This window comes from Bombus pyrosoma, linkage group LG9, assembly GCF_014825855.1.
Source record: "Bombus pyrosoma isolate SC7728 linkage group LG9, ASM1482585v1, whole genome shotgun sequence".
Lineage (NCBI taxonomy): Eukaryota > Metazoa > Arthropoda > Insecta > Hymenoptera > Apidae > Bombus > Bombus pyrosoma.
In genome coordinates this window covers 5,222,433-5,235,972 of record NC_057778.1, presented here as the reverse complement: position 1 = coordinate 5,235,972, position 13,540 = coordinate 5,222,433, and the positions used below count along the sequence as shown (strand labels likewise).

General features: G+C 40.8%; 1 protein-coding gene across 10 annotated transcripts in view; it reads left to right on the top strand.

The window, feature by feature from the left end:
• Nucleotides 1–13,540, top strand: part of LOC122571237 (sex determination protein fruitless) — a 92,765-nt gene that overhangs the window by 25,696 nt on the left and 53,529 nt on the right. Inside the window, exons 5-6 of one of the 10 annotated variants that reach the window (XM_043734757.1) lie at nucleotides 8,344–8,361; nucleotides 10,162–13,401. The exons of 6 other annotated variants lie outside the window; for them this stretch is intronic. In XM_043734757.1, coding sequence (XP_043590692.1) covers nucleotides 8,344–8,361; nucleotides 10,162–10,457 — 314 coding nt within the window. In that variant the 3' untranslated portion in view covers nucleotides 10,458–13,401. Of the gene's footprint in view, nucleotide 1; nucleotides 2,580–8,343; nucleotides 8,362–10,161; nucleotides 13,402–13,540 lie in introns of those variants that run through there. 3 more of the 10 variants (XM_043734765.1, XM_043734758.1, XM_043734764.1) reach the window with 3 other exon arrangements.

The window sequence follows — 13,540 nt, the reverse complement described above, 5'->3', positions numbered from 1 at the left end:
GTGTTGGCCAGTGGTGTCTCACTGGAGAAGAGAGAGAGGGTTGCGCCCCGACAAGGTCAGAATTCCAGCTGCCCTGTTGGATGCCTCCGCCCTTGCGATCCTCTCACGAGCCGAGGAATCCTCGTGCAGAGAGGGTGACGACGGGCGGCGGTGTGCTGGCAGTGGTGGTGTTGGTACTGGCCGTGTGTGCCGTTAGCCGTCGTATGTTTGTCCGGATAACCAGGAACGGTTGTCGTTCCCAACTGCGTGCAGCTGCCTGCCATTGTGGCACAAATCGGTCAGTAACCGATGGCACAGCGTAAGATCGCCACATCGACGTCGAATATTGTCGCTCTATTGGAATATTGTCCTCCCCTTCCACTTACAACCGCGTTCTGTTGCATCATATTCTGTTCTACCTACATACATACACGAACTGGTAACTCGAGGACAACCAATCCAGCTCATTTAGCATCATCCTTTCATCCACGGCTATTCTGGCTCCATTCATTGTAGTTACACGCTCGCAAGTTTTTCCAGGTTTCTGGTACGTTTCGTCAGTCGAAATACGGAAGTCGTTTGATTCGACACAAGTCAGCAGCTGGATAGGTCGCGCAAACTTTCGAGAACTTCCTCCGAAGAACTTTCTCGCAGGAAATTCGAAGGCGACGATGGTCCTCGATAGCGTCAGGGTTCTGATTTCTCAGGCTCTCTTCTGTCTCGGTTTCTAACGAACGTGGCAATCTTTCTATTTTCGTCGTACCACTCCCATGTATGCCGTGACGCGTGTACGTAGAGGTATAAACGTACGAATAGATTCGAAAACATCGCAGGGGAGCAATTGGATCGGAGCAAACTCCGCGAGGCGTATAATTATAAACGCTCGAGTATCGACACGATCGACGACAGGTCCGCTCGGATTATCACCAAAGGGTGAACGTTTTCTACTTCGTTCGATTTCATTTTAGCCAATATCGTTGACTCTGGAACGCACGATAGAACATAAATTCGTATGCATGCTCTCAAAGTACGTGCATGATCGAATCGACGAGGCAGAGGTACAGATACTCTGTTCTCTTCTCTGTGGCTGACTTGCTAGATCGAGTTCTTCCCCTGTATTTTCCGTACGTTGTAGCCGGTGGGAAAAGTTCCGCGGAAATAAAAGATGAAACAAAAGGCGGAGTTTGAATGACTTCATCTCCCTGCACGGCGATCTTGCGGGAAACCGCACACCTACGCGCGCCGTTCAATTGAAACAGACCGTTTCGTCCAGTTGTTTTCTCCTCTCTTGCTCTTGCTTGTTTCGCTTGATTAGCTAATATGGCCGACAAAAGTCGCGATAGTCACTTCCAGAGAGGTTCGTAGCCGGAAATTTGCAACGCCCTGTGACTGGTCACTCGCCCTGAGTGTGCCAGTTTCCCGTTTGTAGCGCGTTGGCCAGAGCTTCGCGATTCTTTTCGAAGTTCATCTCTGGTCGATCGATCTTCGCCTCCCATCGCACGTGTACTAGATATACCAAGGCTCTAAGCTCGAAAAGGGATTTTGCTACTTTAGCTCCGAATCTTCCATGCGATTAAACGCTCGTACCGTTGCCTCGATCGATCTTTCATTCTTCAGAACGCGTTTCCATCCTACGTGCTTTTATCATACTGCATTCTGGTACGAGACAGAGTAATATCGATGACCGAAATTCGCTGGCTATGGTAATTTCTCGGTTCCACTTACGTAAGTACGTCCAGAGTACATCGAATCGGATTCGACGTACATGCGCAATACGCAGACGAGTGAACGAACTCGGAAATTTTGAACATTCGTTTACGATTATTATATTACTGGTAATGAGTCCGGTGTAACGTACGAGCAACGTAGACGTAGTCGACGTAGAGCAGAGTCATTCGTAAGAACAATTTCATGCACGTCTTTGATCGTTTTCCAGGTAAATAAATCTAATACAGCCACTTCCTTTCTCTATTTCGTTCTGAAAATAGAAGACGATAGGCGAGAAGTACCGATTGGTCATACGTTCATAGAATGATCATAGGATCGAGTTGCAGACATTGTGAATTCGAACGATGACCGCATACTCGAAGTTTAAGCTTGAATTTTGCACGAATAAGCTACATATAATGAAACTATTTGACAATCTCGTCAATAAACGACTTTTCCTTTTAACGATAATTCGACAAATTAAATTCGACAGACTGCGTCGTACTCGACTAAATCGTAAATCGATCAATCGAGAATCACGCGTGCCCGTTGTCACTTACAAACATAAATTTTCTGTTTGCTGATGGAAGTAGCCGAATGAACGGAACGCGCCATACGCCCGTCTACGTCTGCACCAGCGTAGATCGCTTTATCATGCATATTTAAAAACAAGAAAACCGCTATGGAGAATGAACACACGCCCGATATACCTAGCAATTAGAACTCTTATCCTAGCATTACACGTAGGTGTAAATTAAGCGACAAGGATTCGAAGGAAATAAAATGAATGCAAAATATATACATATATTTAAATATATATATATATTTACGAGAATATATATATACTGTAATATTTTTGTACTGAACAGATTTGTGAAATAAATAACGATGATTCAAAGCCAATTCCAAACCGTGGACCACGGGTGTTGTACTTTATCGTACGGCGAGGTATTATCGCTCGATACCGTTGCAAAAACACCTCGAGTCAGTCGGCTGCTATTTTTGGGAAGGGCTGGAGGGAAAAGAGGAGGACGGAGATGGGTGGGGGAGGAAAAAAAAAGAATGTAATAAAAGACTGATAAAAGGAGACATGCAAAAGAGGGGGATGTGTGCTTCGTGGTCGGTGCGCTCCGACGCGCTGTGCTGATACACGCGAGAGTTGTTCTTTCGGCGGATGATTTTTACGGAAGAAAAAGCGACCAGTCTCTCTTCCCTTCTATTTTTTTTTTTTTTTTTTTATATATATATCTCTTTTTCGTTGTCATTTTATTTGTTCTCTTTGGAAAAAAGAGGAGATTCTCGTTTCGATCGGAGGACAGAGGAATATGTATCATCTCTCCTCGAACAGCTGCTTCTCTCGTGTTTTCGTTTTTTCAGTGTCTATTAATCTCCTTCTATCTTGCTCATTACACGTACATCTCTCTCTCTCTCTCTCTTTTTCTCTCTTACTGTCTACCTCTTGTTTGGGAACACAATCTGTTGTACATCATGCCTTTGTTGTTCAGCAGAGAGAGGATCACACGCAATGTAACCGTGTAACAAGCAACTCACGCTAACGCATATTACCAGCAAAGAGTCTAACAAAGTCTAACCGAGGATATCCTGCACTAACACAAAATATATACAGCATTATTTTTTATACACGTTGTCGGCTCCATGGAAGCAGATTACTCGGTTCTGGTAACAGGTCGTACAGGAAAAAGATGAGACTTTTCTTTGAGGAATGGTATATACTTTGAAAATGCGGAGAGATCTCGATAAAAATAGTTTCAACGCGTTCACTGTCCAGTGATTTGTATAAATACCGATACTGATTAACTTGAGCACTTAAAATAATTCGTTTGTTTTCGATGCGTGTCCGAACGTGCGTGCGATGGTATTTCCAATTATAGTGAAAAATATTATTTGTTTCGAGACAGAGTAAATATTATGACAAGCGAACAATTTTTCGTACAGTTGTATCTTGCGACAGTTTAGAATAATCAATCATTTTTATCATAGTGTCAATATTGAGGTCATGTATAATGATTTGCGATGGCCATGACCTACATACGATCCTTAATGGAACAGCTATATTAGAGAGATTATCGAACGAAATATTATTTTAACAGGTACTTGAAATAACCACTATCAAATTTAATACGTCACTCGGATCATTAAAAATAAGTGAGATGTTTAAGGTATTCGAGTAAGCGTCGAGGAGACCCAGTATATGAAATCCTATTTTTTTTATAGAACAGTAATTTTAAAATTCAGTAATTAATTCCATACTCGATGTAAATATGTGTTCTTGGTATCCTCTTGAATGTGTAAAAGATATTGATCGGATTTGTAGCCTATTTTTAAAAGGCTTGTATTTTTAGACCTAAACAGTTTCCCTTTCCAACTACGTTGCATTAAAGTACATCTCTTCGGGCAAGCGTCATAAAAATTAGACTCGACGTGTTTTTCCTGCGTGCATATTGATCTGTGGCGTGTTAAAAAGATGAGAGAAGTTTGTAGATAAGTGGAATTGGAACAATTTCCATTAGTTATGCTAACAAATAATTCTCAAAGACGTCATATAGGTGTTTTCAAGGGAGTGTCACATGCATATCATAAACGTACGTGACGAAACTCCTCATTCCTAAATGAAATTACTCGGGTTCGAGATGTACCAGCGAATACATTAACTGAATAGGATGAGTTATGTGGATGTCGTAATTCAAAGAACACGTAATTCTGCATTTTCGATGAATCGTCTGTATTAAGAATACCTGCATATATCAGGAATAATATACATATAATTGTAAGAAATATTCGATAAAAAAAATTCAATAAAGTATCACGAAAGGACGAAAGAAGAAGTATTATGAAAAACAGTATTACAGTAACATGCATAAAACTGGACAGTGAACCAGAGAGATTTGATCTCGAATTATTTTATACGATGAGAATATCAGATAAAACATTAAAATTCTTTCAAACATAGCTCTCATATATTAACATTCTTCGAACGAGCCGTCATTTATTTTTTCATTCTGATAAAAAATTCTGTTTGACTAGACATATTCATATTTACATTTCAAACGAAAGATACTCGTTTCTGATTATTGGTTAGTAGGAAATTCAATGAGTCACGATAAATATATCTTTTAAAAATCGAAGAATCTATATGAATTTGTGCTACTTTTCCATATAACGTGTGTGAAAGTCGCTCATGTTCTAGAAGTATCGGAGCTTAAAATCACTCGAGGCAGTGACGCAAAGCTGTTGTTCGACTATCCACGGCTTTCAAAGATCTCATTCCACATTTTCGATTTACTTTTTCCCCCAAAGAATTGGCCATTTTTCCCGCGCACGCCACCTGTTATCGCGTAAAGAGGCCACGGTTACCTATATATATATATACATATATATTTATTTATTCATATATATATGTACATAAATGTGTAAAGGAACAAGGTTGTACAAAGTTCTCTTACAACGAGCGGGACGACGTCGACGAATCGACGCTTAAACCGTATTCCGCTGCGCGCTCGGTACCGTTACCTCTTTGAGCATCTCGCGAAATGAAAACGTGCTCTCGGCATGCTCGTCGGAAATCAGATTTTATTGAAAATCGAACCAGCTGCAGAACGTCAAAAGTTTTAACATCTTTGAAACGCGTTTTCTCCGCCCCTCTTTCACCTAGCGTCACTTTCCGTCCTTCGTCCCCCAATCCAGCTCCCTTTCCCTTCCTCTTTTTTCCTCCCCTTTTTCCTCCCCCTTTTTTCCTCCCCTTTTTCTTCCTTCTCATCGACGCCCTTCCCACCAACGTTACCGTTAGTCGAGCTGATCGATCGAGAAGTTCAACGAAATGACCTTTTACCTTTTCCCCATAAACGCCCGTTATCTAGCCTATCACGCAAATATTATTTAAATTGTATGTTAATCGGGAACACAGAAAGAGAGAGAGAGAGAGAGAGAGAGAGAGAGAAAGAAAGGTAGCGTGAATGCAGTAGATCGATACGTCGACTCGCCGTGGAATCGTTTTATCAGCGACAGATATTCGCATATATACACATATATACACGCGCATATGTATACGCGGTGTTCTAAATTATGATGGAATCGACAGATGGGCGATTTTACGTGCGAAAATAAGTCGGAAATATAGAATAACATTTCTTCTTGCGGCACGCATCGTTTCCGATCAAATGGAATTTGAAAATTTCGTTAGTGTATGCGAACTTGCTCAATTACCGAGTTTATAATCAACAGAAGGTTATTCTACTCGCGAAGATAAGACACAAATGTAGAATATAATTTCTCCGTTTGAAGCCTTGTTTTCATGAAAGTTGCGTTTCCACGTGTTTAGTTAGTTAATTGTTGCGATATTTTCATTTTGTCGGAAACGAAACGTTCTACGAAGAAATTTCACTCCACATTTCCGACTTATTTTCGCACGTACAATTGCCTCCTTGTCGATCGTATCATAATTACCGGAACACCCTGTAAATACATAGCACGTGAATCGCATACATTTATATAGATGCTCGCATCGATCTCCGTGACATGTGAGTCGTGTTACGAGACCTTGCGCATACTGACACCCTCTCGAGCATCGGGTATTATTGAAATCGAGTCTCTGTATGTTCATTGAGTCCCGAATCGCGGAATCTTGATACCTCAAAGTGCTGAGAATAAAAAGATCATCCTTTTCCCCTTATCGACAACGGTGCACGCATCTTGAAACATGTGTGACCCCGAAAGCGTTTAACTCTTTGAGAAAATATTGATCGGTCCATCCAGATGAGATATCCCCCTTTCTCTCTCCCTTTTTTCTCCCTCTCTCTTTGTCTGTCTGTCTGTCTGTCTGTCTGTCTCTCTCTTTCTCCGAATTCTCCGTGGGACTGCATTTGTCACAGATCGTAGAACACCTCAAACGAAGCCTCGCCGGCAGTTAGCGATGGGAACGAGCTCGGTGTATGCGATTGCGGCGCGTAGGTCAATTTAGTGTCTGAACGCTAGTTTAACAGGATCGGGCAATATTTTAGAAATAAATGACACCGTGCAGTGTTCATGATCAGTGGGCTGGTAATATGTTCGAACCTTGCTATTGGATAGTTGTTTCATAGTGATTGTCAGAGGTTGAGTTATTGCGGGCAGATTGAAGAAATGCACTGTGAAATTGGCGATGTTGAAGGTGGTGATAGTTTTCGAACGTGAAATTTCATACAAATATTCAGGAATTTGTACAGTTTTTATTTATGGGAAACTTCTAATGCGAAAAGTGATTTTGACAGATACCTGTGGGGAAGAACTTGTGTGTAGATATAGAGAGGAGGGAACATCGGCTAAAAATAATATAGTTTAGTAAAAGAGTTGAAAGTATAGTAAACATATTTCTTCTTACGTACTTCACACTCGTAGCTTAGATATTTATCGCAAATGTAATAAAAGAGTATAATAACATTTAATTTTCGCATAGGCACGTAGATATACAAGCATATATAATAGATGTTACACACATATATATATATATATATATACGTATTTTCTATTTTATTTTTATTACGTCCAGAAATATAATCCCATAGAGGCTGATTAAAAGGGTACCCTACTCCATTGGTAAATAAAAACTTAAAAATAAATATATATATATATGTTGTAACAATGTTTTATCAGTTAGTAAGTACCGACGAATAACTATAACTAATATTCGCTATTAAATTATACGAAGTAATCGGATAAGTTCAACTTAAACATTCTAAATATATCTAAATGTTACTGTTCCTTTCGTTATATAATACAAGGTTTGAACACATACCATCGAATTGCTATTAAATCGTTTTATCAAATATTCTTAATTATCTCATCATATCGCCGATTTAATGAAACGACTTACGATAGACTCAGTCCCATCGCTATCCGCCTCCGCGCAGATTCGCCCGGCGAATAACAATTCTTACTCCGTAAACGTATTCGGAGTAGGTGGCTGAAACTTCATTTCAGGCAGCTTCCGTGCTTAAAACATTCCGGTGAAAAGATTATGCCGACGTGTTCCGCGTTGTCGGCGCAAAAACGCTAAATGGAGACGAACGAACCCGACACTTGGAGGTGTTCTGTGTGTCACCAGGTTGGGAAGTTCGTAACTGTATTAACCAGTTGGTTCAGCCGCTTAGAGAGTACTCCATTACGCGTTATGCCAATCCTCAACTTATTCGAGAGGTTGCAGGGCCTCATACATTTGTACATATGTAGGTATAATGTATATTGGATAAAACAACATCAATTTTCCGCCTTACTGGTTTTCTCCTTCATGACGACAAACAATCGCTGCTTTATTTTTGTTATTTATGATTAACGATCGATTTCGGTGGCATCGATTACCTGTTCTTTCCCTCTTCTGGTTCTATTTTTTTTTTTTTTTTTTTTTTGTTGTCGTCACCTTTCGTTCGGTTTTCTTAATTTTGGTTCTCCTTGAATGGAGTGCATAATCTTATGTATTTTTATTTATTTACGATTAATCCCTTAACGCAAAAACCAAGTTCGAATTGATTATTCTGGAAAGCTCGCTTTGCCTACGCACAGAACTTGTAGCAAACTTGTACACGTCACCCATCATGCATTTTTTCTTGTTAATTGCACTGGTTTGAAAGTTTGAACGACCGTTTCTTTTTTTTTCTTTTACAGAGGACTTTTTACGCAAAAGTAAATGTGTGTTGCACTTAATCCCGATGTACAGAGTGTCCTTTTACTTATGCGATATAATTATGATTGTCCTTCTTCCTCCTTTTCGTTCATGTTATTTATTTTCTTTTTTTTTTTGCTTCACCTCGTTTTTGTACCTTCATATTTTTGTTATAAGTAAGAGGAACATGTCGTGGTATAATTAACGTTTGTATTATGAACCTCCGCGGACATTGTGTTATCGCGGTTAAAATTTTTCATTGACACGAGTTACACTCGTTACGAAAGAGATTGGTACCGTTGTTTAACATAATGGAGTGTTCTCTAAGGTTTGAAAGAAACGAAATGTTAAAATAAATGTGATCGATTGATAGTAATGCATTACAACGCTCTTGACCAAGGTTAGTTTCTTTATTTGTTAACATTTAAGGATGTAGTAGTAATTTCTATTGATAATTCGCATAAATGTCGAACGTTTACGTGAAAAGTAATTATTGTGAAAGGACTATAGCTCCATAAAAAGAGACGAAACACGATCGTGACTAATGATGGGATCAAGCTTACCGTAAGTAAAAAATAAATTTGATTGTACGTATAAAATTAATGACAAATAGAAACGTTAAGCCTTCATTAACTTTGACATACGATACGACTCGATAGCTTGCGGTATACTTGAAGCGATATTAAATTTCAATTTTTAATATTTCGTATGTCTAGAAATATCTTTTCTCTCGGTATATTTATGTTCAAACTGCAATTATTTGACTGTTAGTAATTGCTATTGCTCCAGGTTTATTGTAGCATTTATCCGACAGAATTTTATAAAAGGCCGCGTTACAGTTACAGTAAATGTGAATAAGATATGAAAATAAATGAAAGATTATGCAATGATAAGACAGACCGTTCGAAACAATTATCTTCGTACATATCAGTCGAATCGAGCAAGAAATAATACTTGATATTTATAGAATTACAAGCTGACGTTTAAAAGCGCCATTAAGCCTGATCCCATCAATAATCGTATCTGTATATCGAAGCAGTTAATTCGTTGAAATAGATTAAACGTTATAGGAAATGTCGAAATTGCTTGGACTCTTGGTCAACCGGAGCGTTTGTAAATCGCCGCGCGTCAAATTCTCAGCCAAAATTCCAGTGGCAAACATCGTCTCGTTTCTCTTTTTCTTTCTTCGTACGCGTGTGTGTTCCTCCCTTTTTTCGAATCTCTGCTTCGTGGTCCCGTGATTTCGATCGATCCATCAACCGTTCCTCGATCCTCTCTCTCGCGCGCCAAACGCTGCACGACACGCTCGACAAGGGTAACGCGTGAACGACCTCGCTTCTTGGGGTGGAGGAAAAAAAGGTTTCGAAGGCGAGGCGGAGGAAAGGTCTCTCTTCTCTTCGGTAGAGAGACAGGAAAGAGAAAGCATATAGAGTACGTGTGACACGGTCGCATGATCACGGCCTTGATTCGTAAGTAGGAGGGTAAACGCGGGGAAAATTAGTGGGGAGGTAGAAAAAAGAGAAAAAGTAAAAGAAGAGGCTGTGAACTGCGGGGGAAAAAAGGAGTGACGGAGGAGGCGGCGAACGCGGAGGATGATGGGAAGGAAGGAGGTGGAGGAGGCTAGAGAGGCAATCAAAGAGAGAGAAACTGAGACTGAGAGTACGAGAGAGAGAGCGTATACATGAGGAAAGAAAAAGAGAGAGAGAAAGAAGCGATCGAGCCGCCGTCGACACAGACTGGGCCGCGGGCGGCTCGTCGTCGTGTAGGTCGTGTTGGGTGGCCAACAGTTGAAAGTGACTTGTCTTGTGTTGATGTTGCAGGTTCAAAAGCCTGGCACATGCGGCTGACCTTTGACCGGGTGCCAGGCGGCTGCAACCTTCACAGGTGCAAGCTGTGCGGCAAGGTCGTGACGCACATCAGGAACCACTACCACGTCCACTTCCCCGGCAGGTTTGAGTGTCCTCTCTGTCGTGCCACGTACACACGTAGCGACAACCTGCGCACGCACTTTAAATTCAAACACCCCGAGGCAAGAAAGATCGATCTAAACGATTTCGTGACAGGCACCTTGGCGCTTTCCGCGATGACTAACGATACCATGAACACGCTGTCCTAAAACGCGGATGGACCGTGCACGCGTCTGTATATATCTTATAAATATATATACATATATATATATACATATACATATATATAAATATATATATGTAGGAATGTAGTATAGTGTAGTATCGTAGACGGATTGTTTGAGACATATCGGGTGTGTGTTGTCAACGTTGTCATGGAGTGTTGTCAGCGTATTTAAAAAAGAACCGTCGTAACGAAGTTAGTTAATGACGAATAGTGATTGCGCAAACATAGATTGACGGAACATCAAACGATATTGTAACAATCATACCGTTACCAAACCTACTAGCATTGTACCATTTTCCTACAAATTGAGAGCTCGTCCGGGATCAGATCGTGCTAGTATTAAATTCCGGCGTGCGGTGTGATAAAAGACAATATCGTTGATCGTTGAAATTAGTGTAGTGTGTCGTTTGAATAATAGTGTTGAAAAAATAAGATGGCAAATGTTGAAGACGAATAATTGTTAAACGAAGAAAATTTGACGCTGAAATAATTGAGCAGTAAGCTCTAAGTCTAGTACAGATGAATTTACAATATCTGGTACGAGGCCAGTGTTGATTGCCAGGCAATCCATCCACGATACTACACTATACTACATTCCTACATATATAATATATACAAATATATATACATATATATATATATATTTACTTTATACGTACGTACTGCGCCCCGGAAGCAAGAAAACCAGAAAAAAAGTAACGATGAATAATATATAAATAAATAATTTACACACGCATATATATACAGATATATATATACATATGTATGCATATACATGTATATATATGGGTATGGATATGCATATATATACATACATACATATATATATATATAAGAACAGAAAAAGAAGAAAATGATATACAGAGAGCGCGAGTGGCTGCGCCGACAGGGGGGTATTGTCGCACTTTAGATCATAATACGATACGGCCCTGATGTCACGGCCACGCAAAGGCCGGTCTCTCTCGGCTTTTTTCTTTTTCGAACACCAAATCTTTTATAGGTTCTACGCTTAAGAAATCGACGAGATTCTCCTATCGCGCGGAAAAGGGGGGTTTTTTGTAAGCACGTGGTGTGTATGATGTTTAGCGACATTTTTTGGGGTGGGCTTGTCGTGTTAGTTAACAAAATCGTTCTCTGAGAAGAAAAAGCGAGCGAGCCGAGTGCCGCGCATGGCGAGTTGCGCGCGCGCTATAATCTATTGTAAGGGGGCAGGCGAGTGCGGCGATTGGCGCGCACGCGCGGGAACGATCGGTCAGCTGGAGGAACGGCGCACGCGCATGCGCGTGATACGCCGCCGTCGCTGTCGCGGGAAACTTTTCTTCGAGGGCCGATTTTTAAGTTCGATTCGTCTCTGGCACGACACCAGCCAGGTTTTTCACGATCGATAAACGATGCGGCGATGAAAGTTCCTTCTCGATTGCTGGCGCGTTAGCCGTTTGTTGTTTGTTGTTGTTTTCTTATTGACGATCGGCGCATCGAAAGCGGAGGCAGAGGTAAAGAGAGAGCCCGAGACGAATCAAGGTTGGCGCGGGTCGCTTATTTCTATATCTCGGCTGTTAGGCTCGCGGAATTCGCGTTATCCTCGGGCCGATCAGTAACGCGCGGGCGCGCATGCGCGCACGCGAACGCGCCCCGTGACGCGCACACGTAAACTCGCGCCATGCCGGCTGCCGTACGAAACGATGTTTCGAACATTGTCCAAAGACCGGGCAGCTTTATTTTTTTTGTGGTAAACTAGCGCTGCGCCGATCGACGATACTAAAGAGAGTTAGCTCGGGAGAGTTCACGATTCGCGCATATATTGCTCTATATATATATATTATAAATATTGATAATGGGAGATTTAATGGAATTACATATTATATATATATATACATTATATATATATATATAAAGTGGGAGCAAACGTGGTGCCAATTCCTCCCGTAGTTGCTGCTGCCTAGCGGCCGATACACGCCGCTCGACAGCCGGAAAAAAAGAGTTATAATTAATCGATTAATTAATTAATTACTAATTATTAATGCGAAATTACTGGAAGTAATTCATTCGATACGCAGGGTGAGTTGTATAGTTGTTGAAGAGTTTATAGTTGGACTTCATATTAGAGTGTAATCGTGTGTTTCATCGGCGTTTCATCGGGAATCGTTGGCAATGTATTACGCCCACGTATGTACGTGCTGGTCCAGTTCGCGGGGTTTCACCTCCGCGGGATGGAATTTACGGGGGATTCTCGGGGAGTATTTGGCACATGGATACACTTCTACACTCTCACACATAGGTACAGTCAGGAAACACGGACACATCAGGTATGTACACGACGAGAGAGGCAGGCGTTTGATACACCACACGTTAATTTGCACTTACACATAATACACGCACATGTACGTCTGTAGACGTACAACAACGGGGACAAAGACACGGAACACGCAGCCACACGACATCCTCGTGTATTTCCGGCATCACCGGAAGTACGGCGACACGCAATATTAATCGACTAACAACGAAATCTTTTAGTCCTATGCATCGTTTCTAGCGGTCTTTTGTTTTTGTTAGAGATAAGAAGAACAGGAAATGACGATGATAATGAAGATACAAAAAGAAAGAATGAAAAGAAAAAAAAAAAACTAGAAGAGGACAAATGCGCAAGAAGAAGTACGTAGTGGCGCTTTGCAGTTCTAATATGAGCTCTGAACTATAAAACGCGTTGTTTGTTACTTGAACACCTAAAAGTCTACGATATTTACAATTTAAACTGCACACCTCCGCGGATGCAATATCGGCAGCAGATAAATAGTGGAAAATCACGCGAGACATTCCACGAATTCGGAACTTAAGTGCATAGGCGAACACAATAAGAATCTTATCTGTAATCGGATTGATTTTATAGTACTATACTATATTATTATATTATACATTATATACGTTAATACGTTATGGTTAATCGGCCGGTTATTACGCGGTTGAAAATCCGCCAGCCGGACGGTAATGATAGTGTTATACGTTTTAAAATAACGATGTCAATTTTTATTCAAGAGGGCTGGTTACGAAATATTTCGCAGCTATTAG